Raw genomic sequence first — 22129 nt, forward strand, 5'->3', positions numbered from 1 at the left:
ATTCTGTCCATCTCTTCCATCTTTGTGCCTTCTGAAAATTTTGTAAGCGTGCCTTGTGTGGATTCTTCTGTGTCATTCTTTCCTCCAGTCATTGTTAATTTCCTGCTGTACTTAAAGTATTGTGTCGAGCAGCAGGGGAGAAAAGAGGAAGTTAGGATCTGATAAAGCTTCACCCTCCACAGGAAGTGGAGACACCAGCCAGAGGTCATCAATAAACATGTTGGACTGGACAGGTCAAAGGACATAACAATATGATGCTTCATCAGAAGACAGCATAGAAGTCTTTTAAGTGTTAAAACATTTTTGTTAACTTGTAAAAATATTTTTCTAAGATTGTAGAGTGTAGCTCTAATTTAGAAAAGGCAACAGTAATCTCACGTGTAAATAATAGGATGCAAATGCAAAGGATGTCTGACATAATTGACTCAATGCTCATTGATGAGCTGTGCTAATGCCTGGGAATTTAAAGTTGTTAGGAATGAGGTAAGCATCTGAATTTGTTTAAATTAGCTATCTCCATATATAAATTGCAATTTGGAAGATTTAAATTTTGTGTGGAGTGAGTCTGATATTAATATTGTTTGAATTCATTTCAACCATTAGGAGTCATTTACTGGTGCTTCTGGTGTATAAAATATACTGGGCCTTGTAAATATATAGACAGGAAGATGAGTTCAGATCTGGCCTCAGACACTTATACTTACTCAGGCCCCATACGTTGATCCTGGGCAAGTTACTTAACCTGTTTACCTCATTTTTCTTATCTGTAACCTCCCAGGGTTGTTGTGAGGATCAAATAAGATGATATATTTGTAAAGCACTTAGCACAATGCCTAGCACATAATAGGTGCTATGTAAGTGTTTGCTATTATCATTACCTGGTATCTTTTGGTATCACTATTCATTGGTATTGAATAGGAAACTTAAGTTGTTATTTTATTTTAACAGAAGCAGGTTGTCTGTGAGAGGATGGTTTTTGTTCTTCACTTTTATCTCTATTCTCAGGAAGTAGAACAAAATCTAAAAAGACATCTTCTGTCACGTTGCTGTAGTTGATAACCATTTTATCTAGTTGTTACTTTTCATGTGTCATGAAATAGCTTGTTGACACTCCACCAAGATAAAGTAGAAAAATTTCCACATTCATTTAAAATACAATGTAAGTATACAAAAATAAATATGAAATACAAAAGAAGTGAAAATAGTGAATAATTTTTGTCTCCTTTTGGTAATGGATGTTCATTTTCCTGATGAGGGAATTGCTCATTTTTAAAAATAGTTTCTGTCTCTTTATAATTTTATTTATAAATATGGAAAGATTATAAGGATATTGAACCTAAGCTTCATTCTGCTAGATTTTAAGGAATACAGTTGTATGTCTTAAAGGATATCATTATACCAGAGAATATATCCCTTTAGAGCTGCGAGGGACCATTGAGAACATCTAATTCAAACCCATACCTGAAGCAGGAATCCTCTTTAAATGTCCCCAATATGGAATCTTTCAGCCTCCAATTGAAAACCTCCAGAGATGGGAAATTCATTACCTTCAAAGGCATCTCTTTCCACTTTTATGCTGTTCTTGTTGAGAAGTTAAACATAATAATCATGAATTGTTAGATGTAGAAGGACACCTTAATGGCCCTCTGTCCAACCAGCTCATTGTACAGAGGGGGATGCTGAACTCTATCAGTGTTCAGGCGTCTGTTTAGTGGCAGAACCTACCTAAGAACCAAGGTCTCTTGGTTCTTTGCCTAGTGGTTTCTATCATAGTGGGTTCCCTCTTTAGTTCAAGTCCAGATTATTAATTTATTCCATTGTATGTACCTTTTCCCACCTATAAACATTTTATAAACTTCATATGAATTTGTTTAAAAATATAATCCAAAGCAGTTGCAGGTAAGACTAACTATGCTATTCTTTAAAAAAAAAAAAAAGAAAAGAAATCCGTACCCAATGAATGAGATTATTAGTTAATTTCTCTCTTCCTCCTCTCATTCTTTTTTAACATTTTGATGAAATCATTAGCATTTACAAATACTGTATTTCAGGCAGACATTTTCCCTTTGGTCTCATTCCAAAGATGAAATGCTTTTGAAAAGCTGGCCAAAGGCTAATTTAGTTTTTGCTTATTAAATATAGATAGATATAAAGCTAGATAGATTGATTGTGTTGAGAAACAGGGAATTTTCTAATTTTCAAAATTCTCTTACCTTTCTCTCTAGAAAGAAATAACATGGCATATTGGATAAATACTTAGCCTCAAAATCAGGTGGATTCAACTCCCTTCTCTGACATATACTGGGCAGGGTGGCCCTAGACAAGTTAGGTAGCCTCTCAGTGACAGTGCCCTAGAAAACTCTCTCTGATAAGACTTAAAGTCACAGAACCATTGCTGATCTACGTTAGTAGCATGAGTTTCTTCACTGGGAACTCTTATGGACCTGTGGTATCATCAGTATCAATGTGCTCTCTAGTAACATAGATTCTAACCTAGCTTCTCTGTGCCCTCCTGTAAGTTCAACCAAGTGAGTCTACCCAGCCTTCAGGAGGCCCTTTTCACTTTCTCCTGAAGATGCCCTGACTGTCCAGGGAGCTACCCCATCTTCTTTTCCAATCATACATTTCTTTCATAAAATATTTTATCTACTTCTTCATCAAAGTTCCATACATCTCTTCATTGCCTCCAGGTAATATTCTCCATTTTTTCAAGGCTGTCATATTCCATTTCTTGCTGCCATACAGCCTCACTTAGTGTTAAAAAGGTGGATCTTTTGTTTTTAGAAAAAGTGTAGGCTCCTTGAAAGAGCTTTTCAGTTTCCCAAAAGCAATCCACCTCACTCATCTCTTGCTCAACTTTGGGCCCAGTTTGTCTCTCTTCATGATCTACACACTGATAAACACACTGACAGATAAGTTCTCTCTGTCATCCATACAAATGCATGTCATGATCTGAGCCGTAGACCTTCTTCTGCTTGGTCTTTTCTGTTTAGGTGGTCAAGCTGAATTCTTTTGAATGGTTCTCTCTATTGATTAAATCACATGTTTGCATCCCTCCAAAACCTGCCTCTCTCTCCTCTCCAGTTTATATGATATATTCAATATTGCAGTTTATATAGTCATTCAAGGCTTTATCAAATGACTGTGCCACTAGCCAACTAGTTGCATGACCTTGGACAAGTCATGTATCCTCTCAGTTTCCTCATTTGTAAAGTAAAGAAATTGGACTAGTTGATTGAGAGGTTCCCATGCAACTCAAAGAGTGACTTAGGGTTTACATATTCCCAATTTCTTTGTAGATGGTACCCTCTGATTTTTTAAAATAATTTTTGTAGTCTTCCAAGATGACAAAATTGGGGAAGGGGAGGTTTTAGTGAAGCACTGACTCAGTTTAATGATCTAGTAAGCAGAGTAACATTGCTATTTCTAAGTGAAAACTAAAAAGTACATGTCTTTAAATGAGCCATAACTAGTTATAAAGCTTAGGAATTCTGATCCTTAAAATGAAAATTGTTTGAATTTATTCTTAGACTATGTATACCTTGTTTCAAGACACTGGTTTGATGGACATGTTCAAAATCCCCGTTCCAGAATTTGTGAGCTACTTCCATGCTTTAGAAAATGGCTACCGGGACATTCCTTGTAAGTATAAACTAGTATGTAACAAAACTTTAATGTAATTGAGTCATAAAGGGAAAGTACTCATTCTGAAATGGTTAGCTGCTTCAGATACTTGTAGTAGTTCTGAAAATGCTCAACCTGATCATTTTTAAAAGCATTTTTTCTTTAACATTTCTGAATGCACTGAAGTGTCTCCCTAAAGAATGATTTTGAGGAGACTATGTGCTTCCTCATTTGTTTTTATGTTTTTATGACAGGTTAAAATTTGAAAGTATGGGCATCATACTAAGACAGTAAATATATGTAAGTGTATCATCTTCCTATTTCATAGGTAGGATTGACCATTGGACCTGTTTTCCTCGTATTTCCTTGAAATGATTATAGCTTTCTTTTTTGCATTGTGAGAAATTTTTAATGTTCTAGGAATAGAAGTTAGTCTTCTATGAACACAAATCTGATATCCTTCCACAGTCTTTCTACATCCAGGATTTCTGGCCTGCTTGTGCACTGTGGGTTTGACAGCACAACATATTTTTATGTGGACAGATACAGTATATTATCTGTCATAATACCCGCATCTAGAAGATATCTTATAAAAAGCTAAGAATTTACCTTGGAAAATGAGTGAATCTTTTATTTATTAGTCAAGGATAAAACAAGACTATATATGGAAACTTAGAAAATCTATCCATGGCTATTCTGTGGATAAACACAATACTCATAATAATAATTACTGATATTTATATGCAGCACTTTACATGTGCTATCCCAGTGATCCCCATCAGATGCCTATGTTAGACTAAGAAGCCATCATAGCTCAAAGCTGCACTAGGACTTTGGGGACTGGATATAGAACTTGAGAATTTACAAAACACTTTCTTAACCACAACCCTGTGAGATAACTGTTAGTGATAGAATCATCCCCATTTTACAGATGAGCAAACTGAGGGTCATAGAAGTTAAATGACTTACCTCAAGGTCACAAAGCTAGTGATGAATGAGAAAGCGACAGAATTTATTAGCAGACACCTCAGTGATCATCTAGTCCAGCCTAGGACTTTCTCCTTTGATCTTCCTGACAAGTGGTCATCTCACCTCTGCCTGAAGATCTGTAGGGAGGAGGAGCCCACCACCCCTGGAAGCGGCCCATTCTACTTTGGTCCTAACATTAAGCCTCACTTTGCTTCTTTGCAACTTCTACACATTGTTCTTGATTTTTGCCTTCTGGGGCCATATAGAACTAGTCTCATACCTCCTCTATATGAGAGCCCTCTACAGTGACTTCCACAGTGATCGCAGATGTCTCTCATATCCCTCTCTAGTTCCTCTCCTCTGGGTTCCTCACATGCCTGTTTCCTTCAGCCAGTCTTCATGTGACGTAGACTCAAGGACCTTCACTATCCTGGTTGCCTTCCTGTGGACATTCTCCAAATTAGCAATATCCTTCTTAACCCATGGTACACACAGCTGAACTTAGTCCTCCAGACAAGGTCTGAGGAGGGCAGAATGCAGTGGGAGGACTATCACCTCCTACCTCCTAGAAGCTGTGCCTTTTCTAACAGGTCCTGCAATGACATTAGGGTTTTTAATTGCTCTGTCATGCTGCAGACTCATTGAGCTTGCAGGCTGCTAACACTCCCCAGATATTTCTCAGAACAATTGCTACTTAGCCATACCTCCTCCATTTTATATTTGGGAAGCTGATTCTTTTATACCTAAGTGTAAGGCTTTTACATTTATGCCTATTGAATTTAATATATTAGTTTCAGTGTAATACAGTTGGCTGTCAAGATGCTTTTGAATCTTGACTCCGGTGTGCGCTGTATTAGCTATCCCCACTTGATGCCATTTGCAAATTTGATAAGCAGGCCATCCAAGCCTTTGTCAAGTCATAGATAAAAATGTTATACAGTGCAAGGCAAATTATAGATCCTTGGGTTACTCCATGAGATACCTTCTGGCATGGTGACATTGAATTCTTAACAATTATTTTTTGACTCCAGCCATCCAATCAGGTCTGAGTCCACGTGACTGTATTAAATGTGTAATACATATTTCTCTAACTTCTGTATAAAAGGAGTATGAGATACCTTTGTAGCATATACATATGTATATTGTACCAAAAGTCTTAGTGCAGTTTTAAGCTTTAAGAACTTCAGAAGTATATATGCTATAGACTCATAAAATCATTTGAAAGGTTAATTATTTAAATGTTTAAAAATATTGATGTTTCCTATTAAAATTTAACATAAACACTATCTTGTGTTATATATCACTAGTCAATTTTTAGACTTTTTAACTTTCATCAGCTGCTGCTCAGTGACTAAAAGGATTGCATTTGTGATCCTACCCTCAAGAGCGTTTAAAGAATGAGGTTTTGATGTATACACAACAGTTTTGCTATGATCGCACAAGAAGTCCAAGATCCAGTGTCTGAGGTGGCTGAGCAAGAGGGCCTTAGCCTCCTCTGCCAGTCCACTTGTTTAATAAAGTGACATCCAGAACCTGTTGAAAATGTGATGCATGATGTCAGGGTGCCTTGGCTTGTTAAAAGTAAAAGGTTATTATTCAAAATTCACAAAACTAAGTGTAAAAGAAATTTTAATAATTAAAATTTCAGATTTTTTTTGGTAAGTGTGTAGCACATATACATCTGAAGTTATTCAAAGCTTAAAACTACATTAAAACTTTTGGGACGCTGTATGTATAGATTTGTGTATAGACAGACAGACCAGATAGAAACAGAGACAGGCCTGAACTGACTTCCAGCCCACACTGGCTCTGGAGGATCAGGGCCTCGGAGCTCAACTAATGCTCCACCCCTGACAGCCTTAGGGGTAACCCGAGGGACTGTGGAATTGTTCTCTAATAACTCATACCAGGGCCTCATCCATTTCATTCACGCAGTTAAACATCTCCCCAACATCATCTAACCACTGATTAATGCCCCAGTATAATTTTGATCAGTTGATGTCTCCTTGATGTCACAAATAACCAGTTTATATCTGCTAAGATTTTTACTGAGAAATTACAGTAAGGACAGAGAGATTATAATAAGGACAAAAGTATAAAGGCATCCCTCTGTCCCAGGGCATACTCTGCCCCCTACACTCAGATTTAAAGTAGTAGCTGCACAGTTTTCCTCCCACCAATTTCTCTTCTGGGTGTGACAGGAGGAGGAGTTATTTCCTTGCTTGCCTGATGTGGTGTCTCAGCTGCTGCGTCAGTCCACCGTTGGGCTAAGTCAGACAGGTGATGCTCAGGGCTTCAGTGACTCACTGGGCTTGGCTGCTGCAGCTGCAGCAGATCTTCTGTGACCTCCAGTGCTGACCTCTGGTGGATCTTGTCACTTTTTGAAAACCACAAGGTCCTTCTCTCTGGGATACTCATTTATCTAGGATCAGGGAAAAATAAACACAACAGAGACACAGGAAACTAAAGGTGCCATGTATCTGAGGCTCCTTGACGACCAGCTGGGGAAGGGCTCCCTTTCCCAGAAGCTAACAGCCTTTCTTCCTCTGCACTGGAAACTGGCCCCCGTGGAGGAAAGGGAAGGTTTGTCTGTGGGTGCCTTTGGTATTCATATGCAGTTCTGGCTTAGCTGCTGATTAGAGGGCTTTTTGTCACCATACAGTAAGCACTTGAACTGTCCTGGATTGGGGTGAGGCTCGTGGTGCCTGAGCCGGAACCCCAAGCCTCCATCTGGCTCCATGGTTAGCAGGTAGAGCAGATGGAGCACGTCCCAAGCTCCAGGTGGAGCCCACTGACCAGTCCCTTGTTAAACTCTATCAAAATCTGTGTAAATTATATCTATAACATTTCCCTCATCTACAAGCTTAATTCTGTTTTCAAGAAAGGAAATGAGGTTCATCTTGCATGTCTTATTCTTGATGCAGCCATGCTGTCTCTTTGTAATGCCCATTTCCCTCCAGGTATTTAACAACATCTCTTTAATGATCAAGTCGAAATCACTGACCTAGAGTTTGCAGACTTTATTCTTTCCCTTTTAAAAAATTTGGACAGCTATCCTTGTTAAATGTTGTGCTCTCCCATTTTCCAAGGTCTTTCCCCCTCCTTAGGCCACCCTATGCCTATGTTCAAAATATGGATGTTTATTTTACGTGTGACAAGACTGCTCTCTACCAGGATTGTTTCTCCTTGGCTTCCGCTTTCCCCCTAACCGCGATTGGTTTTTCCTAAGAAGTGACAAAGCCAGTCTAGGATCTGATGAAGCTAGGTCACCTAGGGGTACAGTAAGTTCCACCCACATGGGGAGTTGGGGACCCTCTGACTTGGTGGATGTCTGAAGACCAGATGAACTAACACACTGTGCCTTGCTGACCACACCCATTTTCACATAGAGAAAAGGTGGGCCATATGTATAGAAGCTAAGTGCCACTATATCCTTATTGCCAATCCTCGCTATGTTTAGGGCTAAGTAAACTTTGGTAACTATTCGGTGATTTACCAGTGCCTCACTTCATCCCCAAATCAAACCTAAACTAACAGTTGGCCATCACCAGGCCTGCCTCTAACAATGACAGGTGAGACTGTCAATATTTGGAGACACCTTGTTTCTCAGAGCTAAGGCCCAGCAAGCAGGCTTGTACCTTGAGCTTGGCATAACAGCAATCCTTTGTGCTCTGGATGATCCTACCCTCTGGCAAAATGCATTGCTTTGACCAGCACCAGGTATTCACTGAGGGATTTATGATTTTCATATTAATCGATAACTGCTTAGATTTGTTGGAGTTCCCCTATTTCCCAGGGACTTTTAAAGCTATCCATCGAAATCTCCTGATGTCCTAACGATTTCTGAATTCTTGTGCTTGTGCAATTGAACTTATACTGCATTCTTGTTCCCATCACACTACTGCTGGCGCTATACCCCACTGAATTACAAGGTTACAAGGTTCAACAGCCCTTAAGGTTTAAGATGATCAATTTAAGAACTGTTCCCACAGGACCCAGGAACGTTTGCATTGTCCACTCATGAATCTGCATGGGAACTGCTAGGAATGATTGTGTTGTGGTCCAGCCCACGTGTAGTTTTTTCATGTATATAAGATCTGCTTTTGCCCCAGCATGTTAAGCCCTCTTTCTTGGCGGGGGGAAATCTTAACTTGCAAGCATTTTCTGCACTTTGAAATTAATTATATTTCTGTTTAATCTCTGACACACCTACCTCTGGCCTGCTCTGTTTGGCTCTATTCCCAGGGTGGTGGCTGGCTCCAGTCCGGTTCACATTAATTGGTGTCAGAAGTGGGATTGGATATGGAACTGGGTCATCTGATTCTCTAGTACCAGTGGCAATGGACTAGGTGCCACCAGAGATTTATTTCTTTGGAATCTAACCCCCTTCATCTGGTTAGGCCTCTACCCTTTGTTCCTGCTTCAGTCTCCTGGGCTCACCCTTTGATTGCACTTGCCTTTCTTTTTATTTTGCTTTTTTATTTTTTTTGCTTTTTTGGGGGGGATTGTGAGGCATTTGGGGTTAAGTGACTTGCCCAGGGTCACACAGCTAGTAAGTGTCAAGTGTCTGAGTCCAGATTTGAACTTAGGTCCTCCTGACTTCAAGGCTGGAGCTCTATCTACTGTGCCAGTTAGCTGCCCCAGCACTCGCTTTTCTTTGTGAGAACTCCAGGGCCCCTCCTTTGACCCAGTTCTGGTAAGGATATCTTATGCACACCTCAGGTCCTCTCTGCTTGCCTCTGTAAATTTGCTGCTGTGTGCCTTTTTTTTTTTCCTGCATCCTTCTCTCTAATTGGTCCTTCTGAGTGCCTCTGGTTGCTGTGCATACCTGTGGCTTTTTTTCTGCACCTCTCAACAACTCTGTATGCTTCGAGTCAACCAGGTAAAATTAGATTTGCACACTTTGTTGTGAATTAGCCTTCTGTTTGGTGGTGTCTTGTCATTTTGTCTGCATTTGTGTCTTTGTAAAATGTAAAATGTCTGTGTCATGTTTGTGTTGTGAGCTAGATTCTGTTACCTTGAAAGATATAAAATGCAGCCAGCCAGAAAAACTTCTAAGGGCTATAGCCAGAGAGTTTAGAACACTGGGAAAGATTAATTAACTTTCACAGCTGAAGCCATTGTTGTAGTAAGCAGAACCAGCTCCTACTTTAGGCTTTCCAGGGGAGATTATGTTATAAGAAAAGAAAAAAAAACCTTACAGACACCTTTTTTTCCCCCTGTCATTCCAACATTGGCCAAGTTGGAGTTAAAAGAAATAGTCAGTTAATCAAAGTTTGTAGAACTGCTAAAGATATCTTAGCAGACTTGGGAGGTTTGGAGATTAATCATTGAGTTTGACAATTAGTCATTTTAAGATTGGACGAGAGACCTTCTGAGACTTTGGGGTAATTCCAGAAACTACCTCCCTTCTAAAACATCTTAGTAAGTTTTGGGGTACCACTCTAGAATTTGGGGTTTTTTTGCCTTTTTTTGGTGAGGCAGTTGGGGTTAAGTGACTTGCCCAGGGTCACACAACTAGTTAAGTGTTAAGTATCTGAGATTGGATTTCCAAGGCCAGAGCTCTATCCACTGCACCACCTTGCTCCCCCTATAGAATTTGTTTTAAGGAAAAATAAGAATTAAATTTTATAAAGTTTTTAAAAAGTAAAATGGCATTTAGATAATTTTTTCCCTGAAGATTCAGATGGATAGCTTCATTATTCTAGGGCAAAGAAGGAAAGCTAGTTTGGAAGTAATTCCAGAGTGAAGAGAGTGAAGAAGTAAAAAACAGATAAATGGTTTGCACCTTATAGCAACCTCTTGTTAACCCTTCCTTGACTTTTCAGTTTTTATCCTATTTTGTTAATAATCTTCACCCACCTGTCTCTAAACAAATTAAGTTATTTATGATTGGCAACATTCTGACATTGGGTTTCCCCTTGAGGCCATGGCTAGTGGAAGAGGATGAAACTAGTCCCCAAGTCCCTTCTGTACCATTAGGAAAGGAAAGTATGGTCCCTTTTATCAACAAGAGACACAAGCTAGGAGTTTGTTTTTACTGTAAGAAATCTGGTTACTGAAAACAGAATGTAGAGTGAAGTCTAGAGTAGATGCTGAAAAAAGGGAAAGCACCCCAGAAAGTTTTGAAGGGTCCTCCCCACAGCCCTGATCACTCAGCATAGTGTGGCTCCTGGGAGGGAGAGCAAGGAGAGAGGTGGCATAAGGAGGGGGATATTCAGTAACCCCTCTGCCTTACCTACCCCCAGAGTCATGGGTGTACCTCAGCTATGGGGATTGCTAACAAGACCCTTACAGCTCATGTCTCTCTGTTAACCCTCTTATCGCAGATCAGTGTAAGAAAAGAGAATGCTGGAGAATTGTAGGGAAACCTGAATTACGTTCTGCCCCACCTGGTATAGGGGAGCGGGCAGCAGCCGAAACAGGGCCCCACACTGGCAGTGTGCCCCTGGTCATTTTTCAGCCCATTCTTCTAGGCAAGCTAAATAAGAAGGAATGGTACCCTGGACTTACGCTTATGTTAGAAAAATGAGGCACTACCCAGGGAAGGTAAAATCTGTGGGAGTTCTGCCAAAGGCAAACAAACAAAAAAACCAACCTAGCAACCAGCAACAGTTAAAGTAGAAAGCCTTTCATTTAGACTCCTGATTATTCTGATCCCTGTTCCTTATGGAACTTTGAGCCAGGCTCTTCTCCTCTTAGGTCTCTCCTCTGCGAGATGAGGGGCAGCAGACTTGGCACTAAGCTCCCTTCTGTCTCTGAGTGCTGTGGTTGTGTCCCTCCTCCTCTCTAGGCTTCAGCTGCCTAATTTTTAAAATGAGAGTGTTAGATTAGATGAACCCTAAAATCCCTCCCAGATTTAAATCTTTGGAGCCTGTAGTGCATATATTTGTTTTCAAAAGACACAAGTTGGTCCTGCCCTGCCGCATTGGTTTTAAAGTCCATTGCAGATAATTATGTCAGAGTTCCTTCACATAATGGAAGTCTTATGTGAAACCAGGGACCACGGTAGATTTCCCTGTCTCAGGGGCAGATTCCAGGTAACCTCATCATTCACTGGAAAACAGCATGACTTTTCAAGCATGTAAGATTTATGGCTCCTAGGAGAGTCATCTTATGAGGCTGCTGGAGCAATTCTGATGTAATTAAACTTTGAATTGGGACAATAATCTCTAGTAATTTGTATGTGGGACTTTGAGGCCTCTAGGTGCTACGGAAAGATTACTGAGCAGGGAGTCAGGAGACTTGTGTTCAGATCCTGGCTCTGTTCTGAACTAGCTCTGATACCTTTCTCTGGAAAATGATGGGTTTGGTTTAGGTGATGAATGAGATCCCTTTCAGCTCCAACAAATGATGACATCTTTAGAATAGTGGTTTCTCTTTGTGAGCTTGCTCTGTTCTGCCTCATTGTCTCTTGGAGAAAATGGGGGCAGCACATACTTCTTAGGGTTTCAAGTTGAAAAGTAGAAAAATGTGTTTAAAGAACTAGAGTTTCACACTTCCATTATCACACAGTACACCAATTTTAAAATCCAAATGATGTGGCTTCAGCTGTGCTGGAGGAAATAAGTTTATTTTCTTTTGCTCCAGTTTGGGACACTTTTGTGTGGTGATGCTGACTGTTGTTCAGCCTTTGTAGTTGTTCCATAGCAAAGTAATGTAGTTGTTGCCTACATATTTAGAGCCAGCATGATCAGGAAATGAACTAGAACCATAAGATCCTGTGTGTTCACCAATGTTGTTCTTACTCTTGTTACACAAGGCTACTCAGACACTGGAATCCCTCATGTCCCAGAGGCACTGGAGCCAGCAAACTTTCTGGCAGAACTAGTGAAGGTGCACAGATTTATTGCTAAGGCAAAGAATCGAAAGGCACAATCTTCCCAGAAATATGGTGATGTAAGAAGTGTTCCACATTTCTATTACGGTGAAAAACCCATGGTAGGAAAGAGGATCGTTTCTTGTGCACTGCAGAATAGATGTTCCACTTTAGTAGCTGCAGTAGCTCTGGAACCATAGAAATGCAAGAGATCCAGCTGGCCCCAGCAGCCAGCTTTTCAAGCTGATATCCCATGAGCTGTTGGTAGAAGGAGGGGAACTGACTGAGCCTGAAGACCATCCACAGCCTCCCCCTGCCCGCCTGCCAGCCTCCACTTGTCTCCATGCTCAACAGCGAGTGACTCAGCAATCAAGTGTTTGAGTTCTTTTAGGATCCGAGGATGGATTGCATCCAGGTTAGGGGATTTTGATTCAAAATCTCTTCCCTCTTAGTGTTTCTTCCTTACTTTTATTGGGTATCAGTTCCCTTCAGTCATTTTCAGAGTGAACTGAAGCCAAAGCAGAAGTAAGCAGCCCTAGTTGCCTCCTCCCTGTGGTCATTTCCCACCATCCCATTACCCCCAGCAAAGGTCCCTTCCTGATCTGACCCCCCTTGGTCTCCTACTAGAGCTTTCTAAAAAATGATGCCTGTGCCTTGGCTCATCATGAACTCCAATATCACTGACTTGCTTTCTAGGCCTGGGCCAGGCTCTTCCTTCCATCCATCTCCTGTTGCGTGGCCTGGCTTCATTCTTGGTTGGTTTGTTGGTTGGTGAATTCCTTGTGTATCCACAGTGATCTCTTCAGACAAGTCCCAGTTTTCTTCCCGGTTGGAATTTGTTTCCCTTCGTGTCTTCAGTGGCTTATTCTTGAATATCTCCCTTCCCTCCTACACTGATTTTCTCTGAAGTATTTTTGTCCATAAAATGCTACCTATCTTTTCTATGAATCTTCTGAAGTTTGCTTTTCCAAAATCTGGGCTGTGTGTTGTACTATGCTCAGAACTCCTCTCTTCTATCACAAACTAGGATGAAGTGGTTACTTTCCTACAAATTTCCCCTAAGTAGTCCCCCCCTTCTCTGGCAACTGCTTTCTCCCTGTTAGTAAGAATCGGATCTACAGCAGAATTTCCCTTTTAGGTTCCTCCAGATTTTGAAGGATAATATGATTGCTAAGACAAGTCATTAGTTATTCTGCTTTTGGGAGAGAGAAAGGGAGAGGGAGAAGAGTGAAGGAGGGGGAAAAAACTATGCTCTAGGAGATGGTAATTTTTATACACTATTTAATATAAATTTACAATACCATTTACCACTTCAGAAGACTGTTTTTCTTCTTTCATAGAGACTTTTTTCTTTTAAAATTATGAAAGTGATTTGGGAGGATATGAAGAATGCCCATCCCAGGAGGAATAAATGGGCTGTTGATAGTGTAGCGAAGTGGTCAGAGCTTTTGATAGTCATGGAGGAGTCAGAAGACCTGATTTCCAGGTCAGGTTTTGCTACCCTAATCATGTGACTGAGGACTTAGCATTTCCTGTTCTTAGTCCCAGGATCCTTATCTATAAAATGGAGATAATACTTCAGTTACTTAACTCCCAGGGTTGTTTTGAGGAAAGAGCTTTGTAAATTGTGAAGCAGTAAACATCCAGCAACAGGAACACACACTGAGCTGTTATTCCTACCTGCGCTAATGGGAAGGAAGCAAGTTATGCTCTGGAAAATTGTGGCTATCTAGAGTTTGTGAGTTCATGCTCACTGAAGAGATAGAGATTGAGACCCAGTTCTCACTGAACACATAATGGACCTGCAAGAATATTTTCTGGGTGATTTCTCAACTTAGGAGCTGTTCCCATGAGTATTTTATTTGGTAAATCAGAACTCATGATTACTTGGCATTTTTTCTATTCTGATTTTTATAATAAAAAGGCAAATAATGGCTCAGAGTCAAAAGATCTGAATTCAACACCTATCCCTAATGTTCACTGTGAGTTCCTGGGTTAGTTATTTAACTTCCCTGAGCCTCAGTTTTTGAATTTCTAAAATGAGGAGGTTGGACAAAACGGCCTCCAAGATCTGTCTAGCTCTGAATCAGTGATCCACTGGGTCCCAAGAAGAGATCAGGACTTTATCCCCAAAGCTATTTCCAGGGTAGGACGTGGGGATGCCAGCATTTTAATATTGTGGTAATAACCACAGTACTGTTGGATCTGAGAATAAACTGCTGGTGTGGGTAGAATTTCTCTTTTAAAAAATTATTTCAGAACATTTGCTTCTTGAGATTTTGTGACATGCCAGTAATGGTGTTATCTTTTCTCTCACATCGTCCTCCAGGCAACAATATATAGGTGAAGAAAACACTCTAAAAGTACTTGTTTGGGCTGGGTGTGCCGGCCCAGACACTCTTCTCTGTTCCTGGGGAGGCTGAAGCTCGGAAATTCCTTGAGCTCAGGAGTTGTGAGCTGCTCTGGGCCAAGCCGACCAACTGATTGTCTGCGCTAAGTTTGGCATTGATATGGTGAGCCCGTGGCAGTGGGGGCCACCTGACAGGACAGGAGGGTCACAAACAGAACAGGCCAAAGTTCTTTGAGATCCAGTGGGATCAGGTCCATCAGTAACCCTTAGAGAGGGATGCAGTCTTTTTAAAAAAAATGCTTTTTTATGGATCAGTTTTGAAGATTGAAGGTTGATTTTATTGTGTACTTGAAAAGCAAGCTGTGTATAATAGAAGTCTTCAGTTTCATGTATAACTCTCCTTTTCTGTTCTAGGATGTATATAGAATGTCCATTTTATTTAGTGTTTAAGTTCAGAATAAAAACAGTGTGCTATGAGAAAATGGTTGTCAATCTTTAAATTTTGCCTGAGAAAGCAAGTGGTCAGAGTAATCTTTGGAAAATGACATTTTTCAACATGAGTGGACGTGCAAACTGTAAGTGCAAAAGAAGAAGGTGGTAAGGAAAAATATGTAAAATGGAGACAATGCCTTACTTTTCTTTTTAGAGATCTTTTTAGGTTTTGAACAATATGATAAGACTTTTTAATATCTCTTCAATGTCTCATTTTTCTCAACCCTTCTTTCATGTGTAATAGATGAATTTATTTCTCTAATGTTTTGATGATTTGTAGATCACAATCGTGTACATGCTACAGATGTCCTGCATGCAGTGTGGTACCTGACAACTCGGCCGATTCCTGGATTTAAACAGATCCGTCAGGATCTTGTGAAGGTGATTCGCACAGGTACTGCCTTCAGTAAAGGAATGTTTAAGGATAAGCCTGAGAATAAGTTAGGCCGTGTAGAAAACACTCTATTGTACCTTCTGGGCAATTCGGTAACTTCTGCTTTAATGAGTACTTGATTAATAATAATACTAATTAATAATATTACATTATTATCAAGTATTTTACTCCGTATAGAGAAGTCGAAATTAATTGGGTGGTATTGTATAGTGCTCATATTACAAAAGTTTTTGGTTTGGGGATGCGGAAGTATAGGTTAGGAACTAGTGTTGAGCTCTGTGTTTTGGCATGACTAGTTACTGCCTATGCCAGGAAACATGCGAGGAAGGAATGAGGAAAACACTCGTGATGGAATCGCAGATGAGTTGACTTTCTGATAGGCCCGTACCATAGAGTTGCTGCTGGAATGGTGGCCCTTTTCTCTCTACCATTTCCTCTGATCTTTACCCAGTTGCTAGGGTTCTATGTCTTGGGATAGACAGACTCTTCTTCCCATGTCACGTGAGACAAAGGTTAAGTATTTCAAAAAGGAACTTCACTAGCAACCATGGGAAAAAGGTAAAATAAAAAAGTATCAAGTGCAGAAGTTTACAGAACATTAAAAAATTTGTAGTAGGAGATTTGCAATCTAGTAATAAATATCTGACACAGTTTCCTTACCTGAGTTCAAATCCTTTCTTTACCATTTGTACTACCCTGTCATATAGGTTGACTCTGCCCTTGAGTAAAATGCCATTCCATCACCTTCTGCACTAATCCAGGCCTATCTCAAATATGTACTCACTGGATTGATCTCATGGCCAACTAACCAGTTTATGACCACTTCCTGCCAGCACCTAAGGCCAGTTCTCTTTCTTTTCCAGCACCAAAGATCTGGTTCCCTGTTGCATGTCCCAAAGTTCTGGCTTCCACAAGCTCTTGGCCTGTTTGCAGAACTAGGAGTGATTCCAGCTGTGTCCAGTTAACATTTCACATAAGTCCCAGCCAAACTGTTGGCTGTACCTGCTTCCCTTCGTTCTGAATGTGCTGGTCACTTTCCCTCAGAGAAATGCCCATAAGAGACCAATCATACATTTGTAATGCATTGTGTACTACAAATACACATTCAGTAGTAAATAGAAACACATATAGATTCCACTGTAGTAAGAGAAAGGTCTTTCCATCAGAGACTTCATAAGGATCAAAGATCATAGAGCCGTGACTCTGGTGAAACATTCAAATATTTTACTAATACATATTCATTAGTAGGATAAATTGTAATCAGTTTTATTTATTACTCTCTTGTTGAAATGTCTCAGCACAAGGATTTAAAATATTATCAAAGAGTGCCTGAAAATCTGAAAATCTCTGAAAATCCACCATTTCCTGTTGCCATGCTGCTGATGGGAAGCCCCAGTAACACTTATCATTGATCAGCCATGTTATATTGTTTGTTATTGTTGTCCTGATTCATGTTATATAGGATCTGGTGAAAAAATGGCAAACACAGAAGCTGATAGGCCAGCACTGAAGGTTAGATTCTGTGTTAACAAAACTGATGCAGAAGCAGCTTTCTCATTTGACTTTTGTGGGCCTCCTTTTAATGTGAATCAGACAGTGAGTAGAATCAAATCACCATCTCTCAAAGTGATTCAAATCAGTGAATCCTGTTGTAGTTTAATCTGAATGAATATTCATTTGGATTCTTCTTTTGCCAGTATTTCTTATTTGGATATTATAAATGTATCAAACTTAAAGCTTTAACTTTCAAGAGGGTCTGACTCATTAATTCCTAGTTTCTAAAATATAATGCTACATTATATATGCATATATACCTCCATTCTAATGCAGGTCCTCATCACCTCATGTCTGGAGTAAAGCAATAGCTTACTAATTGGTGTATCTCTCCTGGCTCCACTTCATCTTCCATTTAGCCACTAAAGTGATTTTCCTAAAGTGGAGGTCTTTTTCAGTAAACTCCAGTGACTCCCTATTGCCTGCAGGATCAAATACAAAATCCTGTTTGATAGTCAGAGCCCTTCATAATTAAGCTGACTCCTACCTTTCTAATCTTCTTAACCTTACTCACCGCCACATATTTTTTGATCCAGTGGCACTGTCCTTCTTGTACTTTCATGAACAAGATGCTCTGTCTTTTGGCTCCAAGCATTTTCTTTGGCAGTCCCTCTTGCCTGGAATGCTCTCCCTCTATCTCTGCCCACTGGCTTTAAGTTCCAACTAAAATCCCATGTTCTACAGAAAGCCTTTCCCAGCCCCTCTTAATTCTAGTGTCTTCCCTCTGTTAATTATTTCCTGTTTATAATGTATATCTGGAGGAGGAAATGGCAAACCACTCCAGTATCTTTGCCAAGAAAACCCAAAATTGGGTCATAAAGAGTAGGACACAATTGAAACAACTGAACAACAACAACAGAATCATGCCTTGTTTGTACATATTGGTTTGCATGTCATCTCACCTGTTAAAATGTAAGGTCTTTAAGGTCAGGGACTGTTTTTTTGTCTCTTTCTGTATCTCCATTGCTTAACACAGTGCCTGGCACTTAGTAGGTGCTTAATAAATCTTTATTGGTTGGTTGAATGAATTCCAGCTTATCATTGTTCTTCCTAAAATTTGGCCCTGTGAATTGTGGTTGGATTTGGGGAGAGGTGGAATGATTTTATCTTCTCCCATTCTAGATACTATATTAAGAAAAAACTAAGAGCCCTCTAGCTTCTTTGGTTGCCATGTTGAGCTTGTGGACCACTAAAATTCTGAGGGGCCTTTTTCATGTGACTTGTATATCCATGACTTTTTAACTCTGTTCTTGTGTAGTTGTGCTTTTTAAAAATTCCAGTCACAAGACTTAACATTTATCCTTGCTGTATTTCATCTTACTAGATCTTGGCCCATTGAAATCTTTTGGGATTCCAGTTGTGTCACCTAATGTGACACAACTTCTTTTATCTATAGCTCCCAGCTCCCAGCTTCTTTTATCTATAGATTGCATGTGCATTGCATCTAAACCTTAATCCAAGTCCTTGAGAAAGATATAAAATAAATAACCTACCAGAATACTCGAGACAACTACCCAGAAGGGTGGAATGATATAGACTCAGAGAGGATATTTCATGACAAATTGGAATGAAAATAATCATGGGGAGGGCAAAGAGCAGAAATGGACTGCAAAGTCAAGGACACAATAAAATTTCTACCATGGGGCAATGCTTCTGTCCTTTCAGAGAAACCTCAATCACAGAATAGTATCTTAACTGTGTGGAGAATTACACTGGTCTCTAGTAGAGATTGAAGCTTATGTTTCTGGTTCTTTGCTACCACAAAGAATATTACTATGAATATTTTGGTGCATATTAGATCTTTGTTCATATCTTTAACTTCCTTGAGGTTTATGCTCAGTAGGGGAATCATTAGGTGAAACGATATATGGGCAGTTTAGTTGCTTGCATAACCCTGTGCTTATATTGAAAACAGTCAGATCTATTCATAACTCTACTAAAAATCTCTCTGAACAACAAATTGATACAGATTAGGTCCATTGTAAAGTCCCCATCTCCCATTACAGAATAGATCTCTTTCCCCATGGCAGTGTTCTTCAGTGGGATCCCCTCCCACCACAGAAGTAAGATATCTTCCTTTCTTTCCCCGTTTCAATTCCTCCCTTTGCCATTTTACCTATTTTCCTGTAGCCTTTCTTCTTCCTGAGAGACTACAGGAGTTATCTTCCCTTCGTTGTTTACCGTTGACTTGAATAGGGTACATTGTGCATTTCCCTCAATCTTTTTTTAAGCTCCCTTTTATTGGCCCTCTCTGCAGATAAGTCTGACAAAAAACATTGATTTAGTCCATGTTTTTTCATGCCTGTTCCTCACTTCTATTTAGGTTCCACTTTTATCTTTATCTCTTTGTGTACAGTTAGAAATCTCTTAATGGTTCCTTTGCTTTTATTAAGTTCGTAGGTGACTTTTTCTTTTTTCTTACTCCCCCCCACTAGGTTAATTTATTTAATTTCTTATACTTTATTTGGTAACTATGTTCACTTACTTTTCTTGTGTTTCTGTTGTCTGGGGTGTTGGCAAAGCAAATGATTTGCTCACCTAAGGATTTTTTTTTATTGTTGTTAGGAATGCCTTAAGTGGATTTTTAAAAATTGAATATCCATCTTTTTTTCATTAATGATTAGGCTCGTGTTTAATGGGAATGTCACTTCAGATTATATCTTGAGCTCCTTTGCCCTTTGGGACACATTCCATTCCTTTCTGGGGTTTTTGGTGGGTGCAAAATAACCTTCTATTATTCAGATTTCTTTTTCTTTCTTTTTAAAAATATTTTAAAGCCTTTCTCCTGGTTGCTTGCAGAATTTATTGTTTGTCATTGAAATTATTTAAATTAAACCACTGTGTGTTTTTAGGGTTGTAGCACAGGGTTTTGTTTTTGTTTTTCTGGAAGCAGTCTGTGGATTCTTTTCATTGACTCTTTTCTGTATTTAGAAGTTCTGGGAAGTTTTCTGGTACTTTCCCTTACATTGTGGTATTCAGGTTTTTTTACTTGTGATGTCTTTTGGAAGGTCTTTGATCCTAAGTGTCTCTACACATCCTGTCTGTCCTCAAGATCAATATGTTTTGCTTTTATAGAGATGCATAGATAATTTGTGATTTTTGCTTCTCTTCTTCCACATTGTCCTTTCTGTATATTTGTGTTCTCAAACAATTGTTCTTTCTTTTGCTTCTCTGGAGACTCACCACCATGGATTCACTTTTTTCTGTTCTGCCAATTATTTCTGCTATGTAGGCCATAAATTCTGCCCTCATGATTCTTTTTTTGAACCATTCAGAGTATCTTACTGTGGTTCTGTGTTCTCTAGTGAATCTGTGCCTCAGTCAGTTTCCTTCATTTTACAATATTTATTCAGAGATGTTTGGACTTGTTTAGATGTCCCGGTGACCATTCTTCCTTCTGTTATTAATAGCTTACCTGTTGGTTTATATGCTTGTGCTCAGGATATTTAACTGTTTTCTTTCTCCTGAGATCTTTGGTAATTTCTGTCTTTTTTCTTCTGTGTTCCACTATCATTCACTTTCTGACACCTTCCCCTTTGATGGTAGATCCTCTGAGGGCTGGGTTTCAAAGCTGTCATAGTCTCTTTCCATATTGGGGAATTCACTTTTCACTGGCTTTAGTTCCTGTCCCAAGTGACATCTGGAGGGACATAATTGGATGTAGCTGAATACCAGTATCCTTTCCATCATGCCTGGTGCCCCACCCCACCCCAAGCAAGATGCTTGAAGCCCAAGGTAGAGAGTACACTTTCACTTTCCAGTGCTTCCAAATCCTGCAAAGATTAACTAGAAAAGGTGTTGGGTGACAGAATTACATTTTACTGCTTATTGCCACAGAATGGGGGGTGGTGAGGGTGGAGAACTGTGGCAACAACTTCTTATTGTTGCTGTGGTTTGTCCTTCATTCTCAGAGAGGACCATGACATCAGGGGAGGTGATGCCATGACATGCAAGTGAATTGGATTTAAGTGAGGGGAGGGCTGGACAAAGTCACCAGCCTCACTTTCTCCTCCAGAGCTGTCTGTGTCCAGTGGTGAGATATAGATCAAGATGACTGGAGATGGCCCTGGATGGTCAGGAGTAAAGTCATTGGTGAGGGGATCACAGGGACAGGCTATGCCACTTTGCCTGTTTGTGGGGATTGGCAGAAGAGGGGACGCTGTGTTAGTGATTAGAGATTAGCCTTCTGTGGTATTAATTTATGGTATTTATTTATATTAATTTTATGCTATTATCAAGTTGTTACTTCATTAGACTTGGTGTATTGTCCTGTGGAGACACGAGTAATTACCTCTTGCATGTAATTCTTATTTTGAGGAGTTTTGGGAGTTCAGAAGAATTGGAGAAAATGTTTAATTCTCCATATTGTTAGTCATGTGACCTTGGCATCCCAAAAGGGCTAAAGAAATAGGGTAGAGTGTCACTTGGGAGTGCCTTCTAACTCACAGTACTAATGAAGGGCAAACTGGGTTTGTCCCTTCATATTGTGGCACTCTCTTTTTTTGTTGCTCCTCTGCTCTGGCTTCTGGTTAGTCTAGGAATGTCACCATTATTCTGCCTTGTGCTACTGTCATTTATGTAGCCACATGGTTCCTCTTCTCTTGGGATTATGTTGTTGTCTAGACCTTGCAGATAAGCCAGCTTCTACCTCAGGGAGCTGAGCTGGAGTCTCTGTAGTCTTCCTCTCATAGTTACTCATCTCTTTGTTTCTGTTTCTCTTTTGAATTCTCTTTTAAAGGCCAAGTCCAAGCATGTAGCCTAGGGTTATGAGCTGGTTATGAATCAGTCAGTTATCCTTAAAATGGAAATAATGAGTCAAGGAGTACCGAGGACAAAGAGAGTTCATATTTCATTAGGGGAGGCTTCTTCAGTTTCAGAACAAAGGATCCCTATACTTCAGCCTGGTTAACCTGAAAGGCAAGTAGTT

At 39.8% G+C, this 22129-nt stretch overlaps 1 protein-coding gene across 1 annotated transcript in view; it reads left to right on the forward strand.

The window, feature by feature from the left end:
- PDE3B (phosphodiesterase 3B) overlaps positions 1 to 22129 on the forward strand; it is a 148706-nt gene that overhangs the window by 106062 nt on the left and 20515 nt on the right. Inside the window, exons 10-11 of the mRNA XM_027852569.1 lie at positions 3531 to 3642; positions 15535 to 15648. Coding sequence (XP_027708370.1) covers positions 3531 to 3642; positions 15535 to 15648 — 226 coding nt within the window. The remainder of the gene's footprint in view (positions 1 to 3530; positions 3643 to 15534; positions 15649 to 22129) is intronic.

This window comes from Vombatus ursinus, unplaced genomic scaffold (genome assembly GCF_900497805.2).
Source record: "Vombatus ursinus unplaced genomic scaffold, bare-nosed wombat genome assembly UNPS02009770.1, whole genome shotgun sequence".
In the NCBI taxonomy this organism is placed as follows: Eukaryota; Metazoa; Chordata; class Mammalia; order Diprotodontia; family Vombatidae; genus Vombatus; species Vombatus ursinus.